Source organism: Mauremys mutica, chromosome 8 (assembly GCF_020497125.1).
Source record: "Mauremys mutica isolate MM-2020 ecotype Southern chromosome 8, ASM2049712v1, whole genome shotgun sequence".
NCBI lineage: Eukaryota > Metazoa > Chordata > Testudines > Geoemydidae > Mauremys > Mauremys mutica.
In genome coordinates this window covers 90,845,747-90,871,662 of record NC_059079.1, presented here as the reverse complement: position 1 = coordinate 90,871,662, position 25,916 = coordinate 90,845,747, and the positions used below count along the sequence as shown (strand labels likewise).

The following is a 25,916-nucleotide window of genomic DNA, read 5'->3' as shown; positions in this document are numbered from 1 at the left end:
TCCATGACTGTTGTGACATAATTTTATCCATGTCATTTATGACTAACAAAGATCTATTTTTGCTGGAGGCTGGAAGTTTTCCTATTGTTTGAGGTTCAATGACCATCACTGTGTTGAAAAAGGCTCTAGTGATAATTAATTGCAAAGAGACTCTCCTTGTAGGTAAAGGGATCACTGTCTCTGTTGTACCCAGGTCTCATCCCAGCTGGTGGCGGAGGAAATCTCAGTATCTGTGGCTGCATCCTACCTGGCCCATACTGAAATCCTTCAGTGCGTTTCTGGTCCCTATAAGCATTTCTGGCATTGCAACAGTATGAGAGGGAGCAAGGGCCCTAGGATGCCTGGTCTGGAGTAGCTCATTGTAGGACATGCCCTTTGTGCTGCAGCTGCTGGCTGGCTTGTTAGTATCTTTGCACTTCCAGTTTGCTGTTCTTCACTCAACAACGGTGACCACTGAAATAAGAATGTGTGTGTGTGTGTGTGTGTGTGTGTATGTGTGTGTGTGTAGAAACAAGGTGGGTGAGGACTAACTTCTGCTGATGAGAGACAAATTTTGAAGCTTACATAGAGGTAGGGTGACCATACATCCCATTTTGGCTGGGACAGTCCCTTTTTTAAGCCCTCTGCTGGCTGTCCTGACTTTTTTGACATAAGTGGCATTTGTCCTCTTTGCTGTTGCCAACTTGATCAGGAACATGTGTGTGATGCCAGCCCTGTGTGTGCCGGGGGGAGGACGATGACAGGGAATAGGCAGGGTTCATGTGAGCAGCGACACCAGCCCCAGCCTTTGGGAAATATGGTCACCCTATCTAGTATGTGCCTTGCTGCTCACCCGAGCCCTGCCTGGCCCCTGTGCCAGACAAACCCCATGTAGTGTCACGTTTTCCCTTTGGGAAATATGATCACCCTACATAGAGCTCTTCTTCAGGTCTTTGAAATGTGTCACAGCTAAATACAAGGTGGAACAGATTGTTTAGGGTAAGTAAGGTTTCAGAGTAGCAGCCGTGTTAGTCTGTATCCGCAAAAAGAACAGGAGTACTTGTGGCACCTTAAAGACTAACAAATTTATTTTAGCATGAGCTTTCGTGAGCTACAGCTCACTTCTTCGGATGCACAGAATGGAACATACAGACAGGAGATATATGTATGTATAAATATCTCCTGTCTGTATGTTCCATTCTATGCATCCGAAGAAGTGAGCTGTAGCTCACGAAAGCTCATGCTAAAATAAATGTGTTAGTCTTTAAGGTGCCACAAGTACTCCTGTTCTTTTTAGGGTAAGTAGTTAACACATATTTCAAGGGACCATTCCAGGTGAAGTGGCTAAATACATCTCTCCAGTCATAGGGCGGAAAGGAGAAAAGAAAGCGGCGACGGGTGGGAGGGGAAGTGGGTTAGAACATAAGAACGGCCATACTGGGTCAGACCAAAGGTCCATCTAGCCCAGTATCCTGTCTTCCAACAGTGGCCAATGCAGGTGCCCGCAGAGGGAATGAACAGAACAGGTCATCATCAAGTGACCGATCCCCTGTTGCCCATTCCCAGCTTCTGGAAAACAGAGGCTAGGGACACCATTCCTGCCGATCCTGGCTAATAGCCATTGATGGACCTATCCTCCATGAATTTATCTAGTTCTTTTTTGAACTCTGTTATAGTCTTGGCCTTCACAATATCCTCTGGCAATGAGTTCCACAGGTTGACTGTGCACTGTGTGAAAAAATACTTCCTTTTGTGTTGTGGCACCTTATAGACTAACAGACGTCTGTTAGTCTATAAGGTGCCACAGGACTCTTTGCTGCTTTTACAGTTCCAGATTAACACGGCTACCCCTCTGATATTTCCTTTTCTTTGTTTTAAACCTGCCACTTATTAATTACATTTGGTGGCCCCTAGTTCTTATGTTATGAGAAGGAGTAAATAACACTTCCTTATTTACTTTCTCCACGCCAGTCATGATTTTATAGACCTCTATCATATCCCCCCTTAGTTCCAAGCTGAGAAGTCCCAGTCTTATTAATCTCTCCTCATACGGCAGCTGTTCCATATCCCTAATATTTTTGTTGCCCTTTTCTGAACCTTTTCCAAGTCCAATATATCTTTTTTGAGATGAGGCGACTACATCTGCACACAGTATTCCAGATGTGGGTGTACCATGGATTTATATAGAGGCAATATGATATTTTCTGTCTTATTATCTATCCCTTTCTTAATGATTCCCAACATTCTGTTAGCTTTTTTGACTGCTGCTGCACAGTGAGTGGATGTTTTCAGAGAACTATCCACAATGACTCCAAGTTCTCTTTTTTGAATGGTAACAGCTAATTTAGACCCCATAATTTTATATGTCTAGTTGGGATTATGTTTCCCAGTGTGCATTACTTTGCATTTATCAACACTGAATTTCATCCACAGGTGGCGACTTCCCCTCTTTCCCGTGGGAGCTCGATCCCCCCTCTGTCCCCACCCCCACTCCACCCCTTCCATGAGGTCCCGCCCCTTCCCTGGCCCCATTCCAACCCCTTCCCCAAAGTCCCTGCCCCAACTCCGCCCCCTCCCTGCCAATATTCCAACTCCTTCCCCAAATCCCTGTCCCAGCCCCACCTCTTCCCTATCTCCTCCCCTGAGCGCACCACATTCCCACTCCTCCCACCCCCTCCTGGAGCGTTCTAACGCTGCCAAAGAGCTGTTTGGTGGCGGCTGGGCAGGAAGCGCTGGGAGGTAGGCAGAGTAGCAGGGATGCGGCATACTCAGGGGGGAAGGAGGGGAGCTTGGCTGCTGGTGGGTGCAGAGCACCCACTAATTTTTCCCTGTGGGTGCTCCAGCCCCAGAGCACCCACGGAGTTGGCGCCTATGATTTCATCTGCCATTTTTTGCCTGGTCACGCAGTTTTGAGAGATCCTTTTGTAGCTCTTCGCAGTCTGCCTGGGATTTAACTATCATGAGTAGTTTTGTATCATGTGCAAATTTTGCCACCTCACTGTTTACCCCTTTTTCCAGATGATTTATGAATATGTTAAATAGGACTGGACCCAGTATAGACCCTGGGGGAGACCACTATTTACCTCTCTCCATTCTGAAAATTGACCATTTATTCCTACTCTTTGTTTCCTATCTTTTAACCAGTTACCAATCCATGAGAGAACCTTCTCTCTTATCCTATGACTACTTATTTTGCATAAGAGCCTTTGGTGAGGGACCTTGTCAAAGGCTTTCTGAAAATCTAAATATATTATGCCCACTGGATCCTCCTGTCCACATGCTTGTTGATCCCCTCAGAAAATTCTAGTAGATTGGTGAGGCATGATTTCCCTTTACAAAAACCATGTTGACTCTTCCCCAACAAATTATGTTCGTATACGTGTCTGACAATTTTGTTTTTTATTAGAAGTCAGGCTTACCTGCCTGTAATTGCCGGGGTCTCCTCTGGAGTACTTTTTAAAAATTGGTATCACATTAGCTATCCTCCAGTCATTTGGTACAGAAGCTGATTCAAATGATAAGTTACAGACGACAGTTAGTAGTCCTGCAATTTCACATTTGAGTTCCTTCAGAACTCTTGGGTGAATACCATCTGGTGCTGGTGACTTATTGCTGTTTATTTTATCAATTTGTTCCAATCCTCCTCTAATGACACCTCAGTCTGGGACAGTTCCTCAGATTTGTCATCTAAAAAGAATGGCTCAGGTTTGGGAATCTCCCTCACATCCTCAACTATGAAGACAGATGCAAAGAATTCATTTAGTTTCTCCGCAATGGCCTTATCATCCTTGAGTGCTCCTTTATTATCTCAGTCCTCCAGTGGCCCCACTGGTTGTTTAGCAGGCTTCCTGCTTCTCATGTACTTAAAAAATTTGTTGCTATTACTTTTTGAGTCTTTGGTTAGCTGTTCTTCAAATTCTTTTTTTGCCTTTCTGATTATATTTTTATACTTCATTTGCCAGAGTTTATGCTCCTTTCTAATTTCCTCATTAGGATTTAACTTCCAATTTTTAAAGGATGCCTTTTTGCCTCTCACTGCTTCTTTTACTTTGTTGTTTAGCCATGGTGGCTCTTTTTTGGTTCTCTTACTATGTCTTTTAATTTGGGGTATACTTTTAAGTTGAGCCTCTATTATGGTGTCTTTAAAAAGTTTCCATGCAGCCTGCAGAGATTTTACTTTTGGCGCTGTACTGTTTAATTTCTGTTTAACCAACCTCCTCATTTTTGTGTAAGTTCCCCTTTCTGAAATTAAGTGCTACAGTGTTAAATTTAATTATATTATGGGCACTATTACCAAGCGCTCCAGCTATATTCACCTCTTAGACCTGATCCTGTGCTCACTTAGGACTAAATGAAGAATTGCCTCTCCTTTTGTGGGTTCCAGGAATAGCTACTCCAAGAAGCAATCATTTAAGGTGTCAAGAAACTTTGGCCTGGTCTACACTGGGGCGGGAGGGAGGAGGAAGTCAATCTAAGATACGCTACTTCATCTATGAGAATAGCTGAAGTCGATGTATCTTAGATTGACTTACTTCGCGTCCTCGCAGCGTGGGATCGACGACCGCCGCTCCCCCTTTGACTCCGCTTCCGCCTCTTGCCCTGGTGGAGTTCCAGAGTCGAGGGGGGGGGCGCATTTGGGGATCGATATATCATGTCTAGATGAGACACGATACATCGATCCTCGATAGATAGATCACTACCCGCCGATCCGGTGGGTATGTAGGCATACCCTTTATCTCTGCATCCCTTCCTGAGGTGATATGTACCCAATCAATATGCGGATAGTTGAAATCCCCCATTATAATTGAGTTTTTTATTTTAATAGCCTCTCTAATCTTCCTGAACATTTCACAGTCACTATCACCATTCTGGTCGGGTGGTCTGTAATATATCCCTATTGCTATAGTCTTATTATTCAAGCATGGAATTAATATCCATAGAAATTCTGTGGTACAGTTTGGTTCATTTAAGATTTTTACTTCATTTGATTCTACACTTTCTTTCACATATAGTGCCACTCCCCCACCAGCACAATCTGTTCTGTCCTTTCGATATATTTTGTACCCTGGTATTACTGTGTCCCATTGATTATCCTCATTCCACCAAGTTTCTGTGATGCCTATTATATCAATATCCTCATTTAATACAAGGCACTCAAAATTCACCTATCTTATTATTTAGGGTTATTCTGGGGGTTACAGATTGTTATAATAAATCATAAATCCAGTGTGTCTCTTTTCAGTCCAGGAATTTTAGTGTCATGCAAAGTTATGAATTTAAGCTAGACCCAGGTTCATCTTTTAAAAGTGTGGAAGTTTCCTTTGAAGACAAGGATTGAGATGAGTGATGTTCTGGAACAGCCTTGCAGGGGAGCAGTGGAGGCAAAAAAAACCTAACTGGCTTCAAGACTGATCTTGTAAGTTTATGGAGGGGATGGTATGATAAGACTGCTTACACAATAGTATGTAGCTGATCTGTGCCTGCTAGCAGCAAATATCTCCAATGGCTGGTGATGGGACACTAGATGGGGGTGGGGAGAGTTGAGTTACTACAGAGAATTCTTTCTCAGGTGTCTAGCTGGTGGGTCTTGCACACTTGCTAAGGGTCTAATTTATCACCATATTTGGGGTTGGAATTTTCCTGGCGTCAGATTGGCAGAGAGACCCTTTCCTCTGCAGCATGAGGCACAGGTCACTTGCAGGTTTAAACTAATGGGAATGGTGGATTCTCTGTAACTTGAAGTCTTTATGAATTGAGGACTTCAGTAATTCAGCCAGAGGTTGGATTCTATTATAAGAGCGGGGGTGAGGTCCTGTGGCTTGCTAGATGATCATGATGGTCCCTTCTGACCTTAAAGTCTGTGAGAGGTCAGATATGGCATGATCACGTTGTGAAAAGTATTTTCCCCTGTTTTTTGTCTTTTATCATTTTCCTGCATGAGTTCATTCGAGAGCTTAATGATGGTCTAGTTTCACTGAGGCATTTGTTGCTCTGGATGAGGTACACCACATGTTGTGATGGGCATGTGTAAGACCCATGGATCTTGAAAGTGTGTGTGTGTGTACGAATACACCTTAAACCCTTTCCTAAGAAACATAAACTACACCAAAAAAGGCCGTCTTATCCTAGAATAAGAATGTACACACAGGGGGTTGAACCTTTATATCTGTATCAATTTAAATTCACTTAGTTTATAATGAAAAAAGCTTTCCTGTGTGGACAATGCCTAATGTGCTCAAGCTAAATGATTTGTGAGGTAAAGCTTCCCCTCTAGTGGCTGCATGAATAATATTTTGTTACCATATTTGCCAAATGGAACCACTGAATAGTAATTAGAAAATATTGGTTTCTTAGCCAGACTGTAAGGGATTCAAGGCAAGGGTCATCTTTTCATATGGATTTGTACAGCACCACTCACAATGAGTTCAATATCTGATTAGGGTCTTTAGGTACACTACTGTAACACAGACAATCCATAATAATACCAGGCTATCCAAGTACAACAATCATTAGCACTTCCACAGCACTTTTCATTTTAAAATATATTTTTCTGAACATTAAATGATTAATTAATCCTCACAACACACTTGTGAGGTAGGTATGTAACAAGGCAATGGGATCAGAAAATGTGGAGCTTTTGCAATGTTCTTTTGCTTGTGTGTGTGCATAGCTACTAAGGGGCTGGAAATGCTTATGCAAGGGCAGGAGCTGAGCAGATCATACGACAATACCCCCAGATGCAGGCCCGGCCCCACTCACCTGCTAGTGTAAGATGCTATTGAGGACATGATTCCTGCTGGCATGGAGATGGAGGACATTACTCTGTTGGCTTAGGGCAAGTATAGAGGTGTGCAGCAGGCATGTTCCATCTCTCATTGAAGGCTGAAGGATCACTATGTGAGCACTATGTGAGCACTATGGGTACTGAGTCATCCACCTGGTTTTCCCCTGACCTGCACCCCTTTTTGCTTCATGATAAAGATTGCCTGTTCCCAGACCGCTGCTCACTCTTTGAGACAGAGCCTATATCTTCTTCCTATGTGTGTTTGTGCAACAGCTAGGACAACAGGGTCCCAATCCTGACTAGCACTGCTGCAATAGAAACAACGATTAATAATAATTAAGCAGGGTCTGACTCCAAAGCTGTGCTGTGCCCACCTTTTAGCGGGCTCAGCTGGGAAAGTAGTGGGCTGCACAGTACAGCCCTCATAGCTGGCTGCCTGAGTCAGCAGATGTGGTGCCCCTTGAGCTGGGGTGTATTTGGTATGGGGATCTAGAAGCTTGTTATCTGAGGCTGCTGGTTCCAGTCCAGCCTTAATAAATATGTACTGAAGTTATTATTGTTTAACAGCTATTTGGGGTGACACTAATAAACAGCACTTTGCATGTTCAAAATATTAGCTAATGCATCCTCACAGCACCTGTGTGCAGTAGGTCAGCATTTTCTGCATATTACAGATGGAGAAACTGAGGCACAAAGGGGCCAAAGGACCAGATCCTCAAAGGTATTGAGGCTCCAAACTTCCATTGATTTCAGTGAAAGTGAAGAGCCTCAATACCTTTGAGGACCTGGGCCAAAGTGACTTGACTAAGGTCACACAATGAATCACTGTCAAAACTGTAACTAGAACTCAGGTCTCCTGAGCCCTGGCCTCTGCTCTAATCACTGACCACACTGCACTCAAATAATGCTGTCCCCAGAGAAACCAGCTGATGTTCAGCAAACATACTGACAGAGATCAGAGTGAGTGGAATGTGTTGCCTCCTGAGAAGCTGGTGCTTCTGAACAGATGATAGAATCACCCTTTCTGTGTCACATTGTCTTCATTTCTATCACCTGCCCCTCTGAGCAGACATGATGTCAGGCTCCTTTCACTAAAGCACAGCCAAGACTGCTCCTAGTGTCAGCGAATCGCCTGCTGAATACACAGAGTGACACTGCTTGGCCTGGCTCTTGTTCTTCGTCCTCCTGGGGACAGGATGGCAGCTACTCATGCAAAAACAAGAGACGATTTAGACAGAGGGATGCTGCTCTTATCTGATTAGAGTTCCTTGGTTGTGCTCCAGAGGTCTTATTCCTGGCTGAGTCTCACACAATGAGAGGTTTGAGTCATCACAAATACTGTGTATGCCAACCATGTGGCTCTAGGGCTATTTCCTTGGCTTTTGAGTTGATTTTTTATAGCAATCAGGTTCTAACTTGCTACCACTAAATACATGCAGTTATTCCACCTGCTTAGGTGGATCTAACTTGCCTGTTGTTAAAGGGAAGAGAAAACTTCTGTATCTATTACTCTCTTGCCTCAAGACTGGCACTAACATACTCCAAATATCTGCTGAGAACCAATAGAGCATGCAAGCTCACTCCCTTTAAGAAAGCCTGTGAAGAGGGTGCCCTTTCAGAGGACAGTGACAGCCTGGTCTAGGCGGGCACTGAACACTCAGTTCAAATCCTGGCTCTAATACTAACTTGCTGCAGGGACTTTTGTGAGTCACTCAATTTCCCTAGCTGTAAAATAGGACAAATGCTATTTACCTACCTCACAAGGGTTGTGAGGATTAATCAGTTAACATTTGTATATTGCTTTGGAAATATGTAGTATTGGTTAAAAAAGTATAAAAAAAATATTTAAAAAACCCTGCTACAATAATGGCCCCTAAATCCTGTGCTAAAATTATTATAAACTGCAGTGTCTGGGACCAGTACAATCAAATAATTCAGGATGCTTTACAAGGCCACTGGAGAAATGAGGCTTATAGTATTGAACTGACCTAAAGGAGGAGATAAAATGTGCATTAGCAGATAGATAAAGAGTACCCAGCTGTCACAGTCACTCCTCCGCTCACACTCACCCTATAGCTGGACATCATCCTTCCTCAGTCGGGCTCTCTACGTGATTATGGGGATGTGTGAGTATCTCTGCAGTGGAACTTCTGTTACTGTCCCTGGGTACTTATTGATTTCCCTAGTTCTGAACAGCAACACCCTAGATCTGCACATCGTGTAACTTTTGTTGTTGTTGTACACTCCATGGGGCAAAAACAATGAGGAGTCTGCTGGCACCTTAAAGACTAACAGATTTATTTGGGCATAAGCTTTTGTGGGTAAAAAACCCACTTCTTCAGATGGGGGAAAGAGGGGGAGGCATCTCTAGATTCTTAATACTAAATAGCCAGACCAGATCTTTGGCATAATTGACTTCCACAGAGCAGAATTCACATAGATTCTGTGCAAACCTTATTCAAGGAGCTCAGATGAGTTCACAAGGGCTCACAGCAGCTTTTAGAGCTTATGCACCTCCATGCTTCACAGCACAAGGCAACAATAAATTGTGGGATTTGGGAGAAATTCCCCCCAAGTTGTTCAATAATTTCCTGTTGCAAGTTTCTTGCACCTTCTTCTAAGCAGCTAGTTCTGGCCATAGTTGGAGACAGGATATCCCCTATATGGACTACTGGTCTGGACTAGTATGGCTGTTCTTATGTTGAAGTCAATGGAATTACATACAGGAATGAATGATTTTACTAGAGGGTTTTTAAAGCCAACAGACCTCTGAGAGGTTCTCCCTGTTGTCCTCTGTGCAGAAGTTTGTTAATAGATTCTGTAGGCCACAAACGGTGGCACTGCCCTGAGACTAAGCATAGATGCTAATAATTGGAAGAATATTAACGAGGCAAAAGAATGTGTTTTTTTAATGGGACTATGCCTTTTTAAAGCTTTATGATAGAGATGGTCTGAAGGTCTGAAGGCTATTTAAAATATTTTTTTACTTGATGTTTACATAGTCAGGGACGGCTCTACGTTTTTGGCCGCCCCAAGCAGTCATGCCCGGGAGGCGCCCCGGAGCCGCGGACCTCCCGCGGGCATGACTGCGGAGGGTCCGCTGGTCACGCGGCTCGGCTGGACCTCCCGCAGCCGTGGACGGTTCGCAGGTCCGGCGGGAGGTCCAGCCGAGCCGCGGGACCAGCGAACTGTCCGCAGTCATGCCTGCGGGAGGTCCACTGGAGCCGCGGGACGAGCGCCCCCTCCGCAGTCATGCCTGCCGCCCCCCCGGGAAAGGGCCGCCCCACGCGCGTGCTTGCCGCGCTGGGGTCTAGAGCCGGCCCTGTACATAGAGATATCACTAATGTCCATGCTAGCCTCACCTGGTGACTTTCTGGAGGTCTCAAAGCATGTGTATTGTAAACACTCGCATTTTAATTGAAGAGGCAGGAGGAGGTGTTAAATCTTTAACAAATACTTTTTTCTTTAAAATGTTTATTGGTCATTGATATTAAATAGGTATTAATAAAAAACAAAAGCCCTGGTTCTGGGCCAGCCCTGGCTCCCTATGGCATCTCAGCAGCTATAGAAGGGCTAAAGCTGGCCTTGGGGAATATCCTGGGTTTAGGAAGCTTCCCCCTGTGGCAGAACAGCCCTATACCACTCCTCTCTAGGGCTGTACTGGGGGAGCCCAGGATTGGGTGCCCTAGTCTAGACTTCTAGGGAGTTTCTAGATCCAGGTACTTGCCCCCAATCCCAGACTGTGCTTCCCTAGCCATTCTCCTTGAGAATCTGACTGCAAATCCAGCCTCCTTTCAATTGCTCTGCTTTCACTCTCTTGGTTTATGTGCTCCCATAATTTCTCTAGATCTCCAGGCACTGTGGCATCTGTCAGGGCCAGCAGGACCTAAATTTATAGTTCATACAGGGCAAACAAAAAGCAGACCTTCACCCTCCTGCTTCTTTTAAACCTTCCAGGCCTCTTTGTCCATCAGAAAGAAGGAAGCAAACAGGAAGGGCAGGAGGCGGATATTGCCCCTCTTTGCAGGTCACCTTCAGCCAAGGGCCCTGGGAGAGCAGGGTGGGTCCCCACGGAGATGCATAGAAGCAGATGGACTTTTTGAGGAGGACAGAGTGCAGGGAGGAGGGGTGAAGGTGGGGGAGTAGACACATGGCTGGAAATCCGCGAGCGCCCTTTCTGCCCAGGGTAATGAAGCTCCAGCAGCCTGGCGGCGGGTAGCACTACTGCCTCCCGGCGTGTGAAGCCGGAGGCTCTCGCAGGGACAGCTGGATCCTAGGACACGCTGCGCTCCTCCTCCTCGGTGCCCTGGGGCATTTCGAAATCTGCAGGAGCTACAGCCCGGCCTCCTCCCGGGGTCCCACGCGCGACCAGCACGCAGAGCCCCCGGATTGGGGGCGGAGGAACGAGGAATGCTCCTGCCCCCCAGGCTCCCGAGCCAGCCGCGCTGCGCCCACCCCTACCCGCGCCCGCGCAGCCTCGGCGGCCGGGCGTCACGCGTGGGCGGGCTGCGCGCCAACGGGGCTCTCCCTGCAGCCCGCCCGCTTGGCAGGTGCACTGCCCAGCCCGGCCTCGCCGATTGGTTTGTCCCGGAGCCAGGTGGGAGGCCGATCCCACGTGTGGGGCTGGCTGCGGGGTTTGAACGCGCGATCTGGCGGGAGAGCCCCAGGCTGCCAAGTGCCAGAGTCCCCGGAGCTCCGCGCCCTGCTTCGTCCAGCGCCTGCAGCCCCTGCGACCCCGAGCGCCGCGCCCCACGGAGGAGCCTGACCGAGAGGAGCGGAGCCGGAGCCATGGGGAACGCCGAGTCTGTCCCTGCAGGGGCCGCAAGCCGCCTCAGCGTCAGCCGGAGCCCGGGCATCAGCTTCCGTGAGTGCAAACGGCCGCGGGGAGCGCGGGTCTCCTCCCGAGTGCCCCGCGCTGGCTCTGCTGGCAGCCCCAGGGCGAGCCGTGTCGGTGCTGGGTCCCAGGTGACCGTGGGGTTCGTGCCCTGGCTAGTGAGTGGGGGCCGTGGGCTTTGCAATGCGGTGTGTGTGTTTGGAGAACGCGTGGATCCCACCCTCGGTGTCAGGGTGTCCCTGCTTTTGTCCAGCCTCTTTTATTAGTGAAATTGAACAAATACCTGTTGCATTTGAACGTGGAAATCTGGGACACAGAAATATAGTTGGCCTACCCTCAGGCAGAGGGAAAGGAAAGAACAACAAATTCAGATCGCTCTTCCCATGTATGTTTCTTAGATTTTAAAAAAATGTTGCAGTGTTTTCCAAAGGATGTTTGTTGATTGACACTCAGCAATCCACCACTGAAAGGCCAGTTATGAGATCTGATACCCGCCTCATTAATTACAAAATTCCAGACTTTCCTGTCAGGTTTAAGGGGAGGTTTTCAAGGTATAGTAGTAAATATGGAATGGGTAGGAATGCTTCTGATTGTATTTGGATTAATGTTTTATTTTAAAAATTAAATAAGCTATATAGGGAGCTCAAAACACATTTTAAAAGTCTGGTGTCCTAAAGTAGCTAGACTCTCAGGTGTCATGCACCTGTCAAACTTTATTTGGGCAGGCAGTGAGGGGTCACGTGGCTTGAGTTCCTGATCTATCTTCATGGAGTTGTGTGCATTGTGCTCTAGTTTCCTGGGCAATAACTGCAGAGTTTTGCCAGTTCCACCCTCTGAAATTCAAAAGCTCTCTGCCAATCCAAGCTCACTCAGAATGGTAAAGTATAATCTAAGAAGACAAATCAGTCAACAGTGTCCTTGTCACTGGATGCCAGGCGATCTCTTGGTGCTTTTATTATCCTGCCTGCTTCCTTTTTGCATCCCCCTTGTTTCCATGGTTCTGATAAGTCCAATAGAGAGAAATCTGATTGGCTGGTTTTAAAGGATGCTGGTAACTGAGCTCAGCCAACCACTATAAAATACTAGTGCATCATAACATGAAAAATCCTGTGTGGTAATACAGCCCAGTTTTAGGTGATGCAAATTAACACACATAATAATGAGTGTTAAGTTTCAACAAGGCAGTACTTGTCTTTTATTAACCCATCCTGGGCCTCAGGCCTTGTGTATGCTCCTAGTGCATTTAGAATAACAGAGTTATATGCAGTGTTGCTGTAGCCATGTTGGTCCCAGGATATTAGAGACACAGGGTGGGTGAGATAATATCTTGTATTGACCAACTTCTTGCCAACAAAAGTTGGTCCAATAAAAGATATTACCTCACCCACCTTGTGCCCAATGCTAGACTGAGACACATGTATGACATCTAATTTAGGTGAATTTTTAAATAATGCCCAGTTACCAACTCCCCTCTCCTGATATCTTCCCCCTCTCTTTCTCAGAAAAAATTATAACTGTTCTTTTTCTATCAGAAATATGACAACAATGTGATGTAAATAAAATGCATGAGATTCTCCTATGAATGGGCAACATGTGTAATGGCAGTTTCTGATCCTGAACTGTAAGACTCCATGATCTGACCTTCCATGCAGGATTGTGCATGAGGGGGAGAAAAGGGCATTTGGATCTTGTAATGAGGAATGTGGTGTAAACCACTCAAGAGAGAAGCTGTATTGTTCACTTCCCAGATAAAAGGCAGAAATAGTGGGCTGGTCTGCTCTCCCTCCCCACGTTAGGCAGCACACTGCTAGTGCTGAGTGCCAGCTACTGTAACAGAAAAAGGGGCTTGATCGCAGGAAAAGAGGCAGCCTGGTCATCTCTGCCCCCTGCCTCAAGAAGTGTGCAGTATAGCAGGAGATTGTCTGTCTGTTCAGCCTGAAGCTGCAGTAAATTGTACTCACTCCATGAGAGAAGTAGTTTGGAGGCTGTAAATGTAACCCCCCCCCTGGCTGCCCCCAAAAAAGGGGGAGGGAAGGTACAAAGAGCATGTGGCGTGGATCCCTTTTTCTGACTGGTTATTGCTATCCCAAACTGTGTTGAGCAAGGTTGAGCATATGGGTGTATGTTTGTTTATATATATATATAAAAAGAAGGGGACCCACACAGGGTGTTGGTAGCAGTTTGAGGATTAAATGCTAATCAAGTTGCTAACCAGCTAACTGTCTGGACAAATGCTGGCTTTGTTTTTGTTATTTTCAGTGGGCTCATGTGTTTTTTCTCCCATGGGCTGCTGCTAGCAGCGTACCTGCTTTGGGCTGATTAGTTACTGTTAGGAGCATATGTGTAATTGAAGGCTATTTTACAATTAATGCATAACTGTGCTTCATAATCTCAGTTTTCAGTTAAAAATCCAAGTGTCTAGCCCTTCTGGTTGTGAAAATATTGTTCAAAACATTAACTGATGCTGTCACGTCTTTAGACAGCCTAAAAGAAAAGCTCAGAGAGGTGTGACCTGCCCTATTCATCTTTATGGAGTATTAACGCTGATGCCAAACTCTGATAATTTAGATGTCAATGTTAACTACTTCATTCCTGGTCATTTTGGCAGAATGCCAAGGGTCAGTCCTAGGACCAATCCTATTCAATTTATTCATAAATGATCTGGAGAAAGGGGTAAACAGTGAGGTGGCAAAGTTTGCAGATGATACTAAACTGCTCAAGATAGTTAAGACAAAAGCAGATTGTGAAGAACTTCAAAAAGATCTCACAAAACTAAGTGATTGGGCAACAAAATGGCAAATGAAATTTAATGTGGATAAATGTAAAGTAATGCACATTGGAAAAAATAACCCCAACTATACATACAACATGATGGGGGCTAATTTAGCTACAACGAGTCAGGAGAAAGATCTTGGAGTTATCGTGGATAGTTCTCTGAAGATGTACACGCAGTGTGCAGAGGCGGTCAAAAAAGCAAACAGGATGTTAGGAATAATTAAAAAGGGGATAGAGAATAAGACTGAGAGTATATTATTGCCCTTATATAAATCCATGGTACGCCCACATCTCGAATACTGTGTACAGATGTGGTCTCCTCACCTCAAAAAAGATATTCTAGCACTAGAAAAGGTTCAGAAAAGAGCAACTAAAATGATTAGGGGTTTAGAGAGGGTCCCATATGAGGAAAGATTAAAGAGGCTAGGACTCTTCAGTTTGGAAAAGAGAAGACTAAGGGGGGACATGATAGAGGTATATAAAATCATGAGTGATGTTGAGAAAGTGGATAAGGAAAAGTTATTTACTTATTCCCATAATACAAGAACTAGGGGTCACCAAATGAAATTAATAGGCAGCAGGTTTAAAACAAATAAAAGGAAGTTCTTCTTCACGCAGCGCACAGTCAACTTGTGGAACTCCTTACCTGAGGAGGTTGTGAAGGCTAGGACTATAACAATGTTTAAAAGGGGACTGGATAAATTCATGGTGGCTAAGTCCATAAATGGCTATTAGCCAGGATGGGTAAGAATGGTGTCCCTAGCCTCTGTTCGTCAGAGGATGGAGATGGATGGCAGGAGAGAGATCACTTGATCATTGCCTGTTAGGTTCACTCCCTCAGGGGCACCTGGCATTGGCCACTGTCGGTAGACAGATACTGGGCTAGATGGACCTCTGGTCTGACCCGGTACGGCCTTTCTTATGTTCTTATGTTCTTAAATAGGTTAATGTACACATTTGTCCTTGTTGGATGTGGTAGCAGGTATTGAGATAGGATGCAGAGAGTTGTAAAAAGTTGGGGAACAAGGAATTCAAATTCCCTTCTCCCCTCAAATGTAAAATCTCCTCTGCTTTACCCAGTAAGGGGAGCGGAAAGAAGAAATTAATCCTTTCCCCAAAAAGCCTCAGCCTGAGTTTCACTAACCCAAGCAAGCCACCACACCTTTCTGAGTGCCAAAAATTTCATTTGTCCCCTACTCCAGTGCTCAAACCACCACTTTTCCTTTTGACAACTTCTTTGGGGCAGTTATGCCTTGTCAGCACAATAATCTGCAACCTGCTGAAAATTTCAAATCAGGACAGCGTGAAATAAATGGCTTTAACTAGGAAATAAGGAGCATTGTATGGCTCGGGCTGGACTTGAGTGGCAGTGATGATTTGCAGGATCCCTGCCATGTAATTCCTGAGATGCTGCTGCATAACATAGGTCTAATGTGCTGTATAGGACATGGGGTCTTGTTTATCAAAGCATTCATGCCTGGGTAGCTGTTTAGCATCCTCATGCTAGGAGAGGTTGCTGTACTGTATTTTTTGTAGTAGGTTCTATTTTAGCCTTGTCACACGTGACTAGCCCCACATCTTTCTTTCTGTGCTTGGCGTGTTTGCTGCACACACCTTTGGGATGATCCTGGGTTCTCGTTTTGAGTGTGCACAGTTTGGGGCATGTGCTTTGCTACTGTGTGGGTGCATGCTCCCAGGAGTTCCTGGCTTCCAGTCCTGTGCTCTGGCCAATAGATCATGCCAGTCTCCGCTTTAGTTCCTCTTTATAGTCAGTGTGTGTAAATTCTAAGACTGAAGAAGAGAGTTTGTGGATTGTCCACACTCAGAACCAGATCTTATAAACACTCACAGGGGGCCACAGTGCTCGCTACAGTTCCATTGACTTCAGTGAGACTAGTTAGTGTTTGCAGGTTTGGGTTCTAAACCAGCCTCTGTGTTTTCTCAGACATGCTTCTGTGAGTGTTATGATCTCTCTCTTTTGTTAAGCACTATATATTTTTGGCTGAACTTTACTGTAGTTGGAAATAAGATTTTTTGCCTGCTTTTTTTTTTTAATGCTAAACACAGATATACTAAACAAATCCATTTATTGTCCCCTGACACTTGGCTGGCTTTGAAGACTTTTATACTTTTTGATTTATGACAACTTTGCCTTTTATTTCAAAGTGAAGTTACAGGTGGTTTTTGTCATATGGTTTCTTTTTATTGGCCTGGCCTGGCCTGGCAGCCCATGGCATCAGCCTGTCCAGCCAGTTGTCAGGGGGATAATATTAGCTGTTGTGTTTATCTCTTTCCATTTAGAAAGCCTTACCTGGTGAAATTGCCTGCTGAGTTTTTCTTTGTTTTGAAATGAAAAATGTCAATGTTTTGAAGGCTTATGGTTTTGACTTTCTCAGCTCTTCTATGTATGGTAATCCTCACTGTAAGGGCTAATCTCCTTCCAGGATATGAGAGAAAATATATAATTTCTTTTATAATAGCAAATGTAGTGTTGTTACAGCTGCCAATCACTCTGAGCTGTAAGCTTAAGTAAAATGGTTTGGGTAAAATGAGAACTGATGGGAACTTGTGGCCAAAGCTCAAACTGATCCCAAGCCACTTATGAAACAAGTTTGGGTAGCGTTTGCTGGGCTATTTATTTAATTTTCTTTTGCTCCTCTGAATTTTCTGGTTTCAGACGGAACTGGACATAATGTAAACACACCCAGGAGCTGGGATTGGAACCCTAGTTCTTCCCTCCAACAACACAAGCTTCTGCCACTTCCTTCTTGATAGGGTGATACAAGTGGAACCCTTACACTCCCCTTGGGCCTGGCCACTGGTGGGACACAGCACACTCATTGTTATGCACTGCACCCAGCTGGTATATTACAGTAGGCTATGTTCAGAAGAACTCCAGGGGGCTATTTGTGTAAAATGGGGATGGTCCCAGATTCAACCCACAGGACCAAAAATTCTCAAAGTCTAGTGAAGTTAGATCTGGATCCAGTCTGTGCAGCTTGGTCTGCTCTCTAGTCTTGTGTTTATTCACAGGCCCCTATGTCGGGGCAGGACTGTTCCCCCCAGTGCCTGGTCTATTGTTAGGAGACTGTTAGCAGTGCAGCATTCTTTCCATAATGTTCTTCAGCAATGAAAGTGCCTGGATGTGTGGTAGAGGCAGCCTGGGGGATGCTTTCCTGTGGCTTGTCCCCATCTCCACTCCCCACCCACAGAGACAGCTCTTTTGGTGCCCCACCTCCCTCTATCTCTCCTTTACCACCGCCTTAAAGCCCCACGTCACGGAAGGGGGTAAAGCTAGCGCTGAAGAGCTGGCCCATTTCCTCCCAGTCACAGAATCTTACCAGGTAGAATTTGCAGAAAGGCCTTAGCTGAGCTTTTCTCCAAGTCCTGGCTAAGAGAGGATTAGCCAGCAGCTCCAGTCACTTCCAAATGGCTTCAGGAGCTGAGGCTCCCAACGCTTCCCATGAGTGACTCTTCCACAGTCTTATACGGTTGCATGGTAGGAAACTTTCCTGTTGTTCAGCCTAATTTCTCTAGCCTTCATCTTCTCCCATTATTCAGCATCAAAGGCACAACAGAAAACTATCTGGATGTGAAGGAAAGATAGAAAGAATAGTGACAGGACAATTCGGCTCCATCAGAAGCTCTTTAATGACATGAAAATCAAAAAAGAATCCTACAAAAAGTGGAAATGTCGATGAATTGCCAAGGAGATGTGCAAAAGAATAGAGACAAAATCAGAGAGGCTAAGATACACAATGAGTTACAGCTAGCAAGGGACATAAAAGGCAAGAAGAAGAGGTTCTATAAATATATGAGAAGCAAGAGAAAGATGAAGGAACGTGTAGGCCTTCTACTTAGTGGGCAAGGAGAGCTTATAACTGATGACATCAAGAAGTCTGAGGTATCAAATGCCTATTTTTCTCCAGTCTTTATTAAAAAGGTTAATGGTGACCGGATACTCAACATAGAAAGAATCAATCTGAAGAATATTCAAATGTGTTCAAGTCTGCAAGGCCTCCTGAAATTCACCCTAGGGCAGGGGTTCTCACAAGAAGTTTTTTGGTGGCCTCAGTGCAACCACCAAACTCTTGCTGGTGGCTGCGCTGACAATTTTTCCTAAAATACTCAATTACCTTTAGGAAAAACAAATAAATATGCACATATACATGTCCAATCATTGTAAATTATTTATGTAGGGTTGTTTTTTTTTCTTTTTTCAGACTCAGTAATAAAAATAATTTACAGTTGTCTCTGTTCTTTACTGGACCTAAACAGAATAGAAACACAAATAAGGTGCTTTGCATGTTCTTGTCTTTTTGTTGTTTCTTTTGCTTTTTTGGTTGCGCTTTTTTTTCTTCTTCTAAGACTTGCTAGCTGGTAAGTTTTCTGCTGTGAAAAGTGATATTTGTATGTTTGTTCATATCACTTTTCACAGCAGACTTATTCAGCCCGGGCAAGCCCTGGGACAAATGTAAGTCCTGAATGGGGAGGTGGGCGGGGAGCGGGGCCCAGGGATGATGGCGGGGATGGTGAGCCTGGGGCCGGAGCCTGGAACCTGAGCCTGCCACCGCATGGACGGAGCCCAAAGGCCCGTTGCCGAAGCCTGCCTCCCCTACCCCTGGGAAAGTGGGGGATTCACCAGCTGCCTGCACCTCCAGAGTTTTTCTCTCTGGAGGCGGGCAGGGTCCAACCGCCGCTGGTTGCCATTGACAGACAGACAGACAGACACACACACACCCGTGGCCACAAGGAAAGGCCCTGGTGGACGTATGAGAAACCCTGGGGGGTACTTAAGGGATTAGCTGAAGCAATCTCAGAACCATTAGCAATTATCTTGAGGTCCCAGAGGACTGGAGAAGGACAAACATTGTTCTCCTTTTTAAAGGTAGTTACTAAGAGCACCTGGGGAATTATGGACCAGTCAGCCTAACGTCAATACCTGAAAAGATACTGTATCAAATTATTAAACAATCAATTTGTAAGCACCCAGAAGATAATACGATTATAAGGAATAGCCAGCATGGATTTGTCAAGAACAAATCATGCCAAAGCAATCTTAATTTTCTTCTTTGACAGGGTTACTGGCCTAGTTGATAGGGGAAGCGGTAGACATGATGTATCTTGGTTTTAATAACAGCTTTTGACACAGTCCCATATGACATTCTTATAAGCAAACTAGAGAAATGCAGTCTAGATGAAATTACTATAAGATGTGTGCACATCTGGTTGAAAGACTGTAGTCAGAGAGTAATTATCAATGGTTTGCTGGCAGACTGAAATGGTGTATTTAGTCGGGTCCAGCGGGGATCAGTCTTAGGTCTGGTACTAGTTATTTAATGAAAATATTGACTTGGATAATGGAGTGGAGAGTATGGTTATAAAATGTGAGGATGACACCAAGCTGGGAGGGTTGCAAGCACTTTAGAGGGCAGGATTGGAATTAAAAACCTTGACAAATTGCAGCATTGGTATGAAATCAACAAGATGAAATTCAATAAAGGCAAGTGCAAAGTACTATGCTTAGGAAAGAAAAGTCAAATGCACAACTACAAAATGGGGAATAACTGGTAATACTGCAGAAAAGGATCTGGGTGTTATAATGGATTAATTAATGCCTCAGCTGGAGTACTGTGTTCAATTCTGGGCATCACGCTTTTGGAAAGATGTGGACAAATTGGAGAGAGTCCAGAGGAGAGCAATAAAATTGATAAAAGGTTTAGAAAACCCGATTTATAAGGAAAAGTTAAGAAACAAAACAAAACTGGGCATATTAGTCTTGAGAAAAGAAGACTGAGAAGGGACCCAATAACAGTCTTCAAATATGTTAAGGGCTGTTGTGAAGAGGACGGTGATCAATTGATCTCCATAGCCACTGAAGGCAGGACAAGAAGTAATAGGCTTATTTTTCAGCAAGGGAGATTTGGGTTAAATGTTAGGAGAATCTTTTTAACGATAAGAGTAGTTAAACTCTGGAATAGGCTTCTCAAGGAGGTTGTGGAATCTCCATGATTGGAGGTTTTTAAGACTAGGTTGGACAAACACTTGTCAAGGATGATTACTTGGTCCTACCTCAATGCAGAAGGCTGGACTTTATCATGCCTCAAGGTCCCTCGTGGCCCTACATTTCTCTGATTCTAACCTATTCCTCCTTAACCATTCTACAGAATTCCTCTCTCTCTCTCGTGCGCTGCCTACATCCTTCAGCTTCATTCCCATAACTGTAACTTTGGGGCAATCACCACACTTCTACCTTCCAGAGCTTTTTATTGGAGTGAATGGGGAGGCCTGATTTACAGTGTAGACACTTTTCCCCCCTAGCCTGCAGGAGTGAACATTCACCACTAGAGAGCAGCCTGTAGTTAGAAATTCAATTCTGCTCAGGCCTAACTGTAAAGATACAGAGAACAGTGAAGGCCAGGAGAAAGATGCTGTAAACCCAGTGCTTAAGGAAATGAGCATAATCAAACCTAAGGCAAATAACTACCCAGCAGAAAATCCTCTAATATCAAATTGTGCCTTGTATCTGAGTGGGATATAGTAAAAAGCAGCCACTAAGGTCAGGTCATGGTCTAGCAGTAAAGCTGAATTCTCATCCCTTGTCCATTCGCTCTGTGTGTGGGCGGGCTGGATATAGTGAAGGCTAGTGAGGGAAGTTGATGGCCTGAGACTGTTTAGCTATGCAACTAATACAAACACACCATTTGGTTACCTGTTCCTGGACAGCTGAGACTAATATTTAATTGCTCCTTCTTGGCACCTCAGCAGCAGACAGGCTGTTGTTTGACTTGTGCCATTGGGCGGAGTAGGAGTGAAGTTCTGGTGCCGGATGCTGACTGACAGGACAAAGAAGTTCAGAGTGAGAGTTGGGTGCTCGTCTGTTATCTGTGGTGCCATCTGACTCTGATGGGAGTCCCAGTGTCTGCTTTAACTTCCTGAGCGGAACTTGCAGGAGGCCTCCAAGTCTTGAAGGGTTAATTTCCACTTTTCATTCCAAATCTTTCCTTCAGAGCAACTGAACTAACCCAGCGTCTCACCTGCTTTGAGAGGAGCTGTGGACAAAAATCCTGCTGAATGTCAAGGATGCTTTTGTGTCAGGACATTTCTGAATTACTTCATATTCTGAGTCAAATTCTGTTCGTCTTATGCAGTGGAAGTTTTGCGTGAGTAAGAGGGGCTGGATGTTCCTGCATTGAACCCCATATGAGCTCTAGACAGGAGGAGCGAGGCTGCTTCTGTTTCACACATGTCCTTTAAATCAATTTGACCTTTCCGAGAACCTATGGCTCCTGTAGCCATCTTTGTCCAGCTCACTGTTGCATTTTGACTGAACTGTGCAGCCTCTTTCTGATGCTGTCCTTCAACCCCTGGGTGATCCTCTCTGACTCCGCAAACCCTGGTATGTGTCCACCCAATCTTTCCTCAGTCCCCTATTCCAATTTTGTCTCTTTTCCCCCTTCCCTTTACTAACCCTACAGACCCCTAATAAATCCTCTTTCCCCAGTGTGTGTGGGGTCCTTACGTTGTGTGTGTCTGTCATTGAGGTGCACATGCTGCCAGTGAAGCACTGCAGAGTGAGCACCTTCTTAAATGGCATCTGCTGGCTTGTCCTGCCTCTAATGTGACTGGTTTCTGAGCACCCAGAGCAGCCCGTGTTTGCGTGTGTGAACACTGCTTGGGAGCCAGTCCTCTACCCTGTCATTGGGTGCTTGAGCAACTTTGGATCAGCCGAGCACCCAGCTTTGTGCCCAGCTCTCGCTTGGACCCAGAGACTATTTGTGAATGTCCAAGCTTCTGAAAATTCAGACGCAAGTAACTTAGTCACACAGCAAGTCAGGGGCAGAGCCAGGGCTAGCTCTGGGGGTGTTCCTGGCTCTCAGTCCCATGCACGTTCCACTAGACCAGGCTGCCTCTCAGTAGGTGTAAAATGATTTAAAAGGCACTCCACAGTGTGTGCTAAATGGGGCTGAAGTGATCTTACAGCCCCAAGAATACCAACTCCAAAGACACTGGGCTGAGCTATGGGGCACCAAAGGTACTGCAGAAAGCGACCTTCATGCTGACTCTGCTCTGACACTGACTGGCCTGCTTCCTGCAGTTCCATCTCAAGCCTCTGGATTGGGACATGAGCAGACTGGCAAGTGCATGTCTGTTAGATCTCAGGTCTGGCACTGAAAGCTGGGTAACTTTGAATCGTCTCAAACTGAATTCCACTGGGTGTTTGCTTTTCTGGACAGTTTGGGACACTCCATGACTTTTCTGCAGCCTAGCTTGGAAAAGCACGAAGTATCATAACAGCAGCCTCTTCCTTCTATCCTTTGTAGAAGGTGTGGTGTGCTTTGCCCCCAGAGCATGTAGACACAGTGGGAGCTATTTCTTGGCCCAGCCCCGTTTATTCTGGGTAGCAAAGGAGTGGGACAAAATATATATCTGTAAGATTCTTATTTGTTAACCTTTCATTCACTCACTATTACTGCTCTGCAAGGGCTCAGCTTGAGCTGGAATGTAATGCTGGCTGTTGGGTCACTTAAATCAAGTTACCCTACTTACTAGGCTGCTGAAAATGCTGGCTGGCAAAAACACTGGGGACTGTGGAATATTTGCTCTTGCTGGCGCTGTCTCCCTTATAGCATGGGAAATGAGGAATGGAGACAGACTTGGGAAGCCATCAAGCCTGCCGCCAAGGGGATACCTGATCAATGGAAGGAGGGGCAATCCTGTACTGAAAGGCCTGTGTAAACTGTTGCTTCCTGGAGTGCAGCGATCAGTACCCTACTAGCTCTTTCTGAGAAGAAAGTGAGGAGGGAGATGGGAGTAGGTATTGGAACCTAAAGTCACTTTGGCAGTGGATAGGAAACCCACCAGCGGCCATTTTGGGTGCCATTGCTGCATGCGGTGGTTGCTAGGAATACTGCCACACAGAATTCAGATCCTGCTGCTCCGAAAGCACTGGTGGCTGGGGGTCTCTGTTAACAGAGTCCTGTGCCCACTGTCAAAGCGTCTAACCACTGTGGAGTTCTATAAGGCCCTGGGCGCTAAGCAGTGTTGAGCTTTGTTTTTCTTATTGCCGTGAGAGTCAGCACCAAGTTCCTCGAAAGCCATCTCTTGTCCTGCCCCCTGGAACGGTCGGCCTGCTATGAGCACAGGGGCAGGTCTCAGACCTGAGCCTCCTTCCTGTCACTGTAACGGACTGACCTCTCAGCCTGGGGGTGCTTATTGCCCTGTGGCTCCAAGCCTTGTGTTGGAGCCTCTCGCGGTGTGGCTGTCACTTTAAACAACAATGGGCAAGATGGTGACACATTCCTCTGGCTTGTTCTTGGGTGGGTGGCACAATTTGACTCCTGAGAGCCTGGCTAACCCCTGCTCAACCAAGACTGGCAGCTGCTTGGAGCTCATCTAGCTGTGCGGATGAGGACGTGTTGGACTGTCCTGCCATGGAAGTGTGTCGGGAGAATGCCGAGGAGCCTAGCGGGGTGGGCAGTTAGAGATGAAGCCCCTCTAATGTTTTTGGAGTCACATGGCTGGGAGGGTTGCTTTGGGCCCAGCTCTCGTTTGCGGAGTTGGAATTCCATCAAATGTTTCCTTCCAGGCAGAATCGCTTTCTGCCCTCTAGCCAGTTCTTGGGAGAATAAATCCATGAAAGGACTAGCAGTGATTGGGGAGTCTCCTTCAGGGCCCTGGTGCTGTGGAAACAGGAGGATCATGCTACCAAAAAGTTAACGTTCCACTTTACTCTGTCCTGCACAGCCCAACTCAAAGGTGGAAACGGATTCTGGGGCTTAGGTGGCATCAAACCCCAGCAAAACAGCTGGCCAGGTTTTGCACTGAGAATGGGATTCTGCCAGTGAAGCGGAACCTTGGCTGTTAGTTTGGCTGATTTTTGCTGCCCTATCGCTTTGACTCTCTTTGCTGCCCAGAGAGAAAGGACAACAGGCTCAATTCTGCCCTGTCCTCACCTAGGTGATCTGTCCAGATGGTGGCTGGTGCCATAATAACTGACTGTTTCATGGTGTTTAAAAATAATTTTGGCTGGTAACCTGCAACTCCTGATACATTCAGCCAGGGGTGCTGAGTGGGGTTATTCACCCATGTTGTGTCCTTAATGCCGTATGTCTTGTTCCAAGCCAGTCAACCCCGATGCCAAAACGTTCTATACAACAATCAGTTCCCACACACAGTGCATGTCATGCTTTGTTGGTCTTGTGTGGATCAACACCAGCTCAGTTTGGAGCTAACCTGCCCACATTAGACTGGAGGGGACAATGTCAATAGAGATAAAAATAGATCAGCTCTATTCATGTAAAGCATGAATAACCCAACCCTGCTTTGAACCCAATCACTCATTTTGTGGTGTGTGTATATATATACTGTTTGTTTCTTAAAAGTCTCCTTCATCCATGGAAGTACAATAGATCAGTCTATAAACTTCCATTCTACTTAAAAGTATTGGGGGACTATATTTTAAATGGTAACACTGGGCACATTTTTAGAGATGATTGAACAGCATGTTTGAAGAATATTGGGTGGAGAGGAATACTGCATGCGTTTAATGAGGTGAATTGCCTACATTTTGTATCCTTTCCCAATAGATGTGGGATAGCAGGTTTTTAAGTGTGTATGGACTAAGTTTTCTGAACCCCTAGATGCTCCAGCTTCATTGTTTCCATATGGGACCTGCTGCATACGCTTTGGAATATCCCCTGCTAAAGAGTTTCTTATAGCTGCGTGGTCAGTACCTGTCATGCCCTGACATTGAGCCTCGGGATACTCTTGGACAAACGCTGTCCACCCTGTGAGCTGACACACTTTGTAATGGGCATTGGGCTTGTGAGACAAAACACATAATATGCTAACGTTTCCTACCATCACTAGTTCCGGCTTTTCCCCCAGAGGCCTCCTCGTTACCAATGTGTCTCATCCCTGGAGAGGCCACCTCTGTGGGTGTGAGAGCAGCTTGGTTTGATGCTGCCGACAAGAGGGCTTAGTGTGGTGGCTTCTCGGATGTGGACTTGGGGCCTAGTCCAATTCCTAGTCACCCAGTTAACCCATTTTATGTTGGCGAGATGACAACAAATTCCACTCCCTGATGACGTGGGCTGGGTTTGAAGTGGTCACTTAAGAGTGAAAAGGTGTTTCCTATTACTGACTCTGAGCCAGCTGGCCCCCAAATATTTCTAAACAAAAGATATTTTCAAACTCTTAAAAGTGGGGGTGGGAGAGAGTGGGGGCAGAATGGGGTGGTGCTTTACAGTGAAGCAGTGCTGAAATTCATCCCCCCCATTGTCTCTATTTCTGGGTCTCTGATCAAATTGAAGCTTGATGCTAAATATGTACAACAGTTCAGCAAGGAAAAGCAAGACAAAGAGGCTATTTAAAGTTGCCGTCTTTTCCAGGGCTTGGCTCAGAGGCTCTGCTGCTGTTATGCCATTGTGTCTCTGGAAAACACATACAAGAGGCTAATGAAGTGTAATGTGCACTTGAAAGTACAAATTTAGTACATGCAAAGGTCAGATGTGATGTGAATCCAGCAAAGGGAGATGGGAG

General features: G+C 45.5%; 1 protein-coding gene across 1 annotated transcript in view; it reads left to right on the top strand.

Moving 5' to 3' along the window:
* The first annotated feature begins 11,434 nt into the window (after positions 1-11,434).
* NEURL1B (neuralized E3 ubiquitin protein ligase 1B) overlaps positions 11,435-25,916 on the top strand; it is a 220,972-nt gene continuing 206,490 nt past the window's right edge. The window contains exon 1 of the mRNA XM_045027664.1: positions 11,435-11,627. Coding sequence (XP_044883599.1) covers positions 11,552-11,627 — 76 coding nt within the window. The 5' untranslated portion in view covers positions 11,435-11,551. The remainder of the gene's footprint in view (positions 11,628-25,916) is intronic.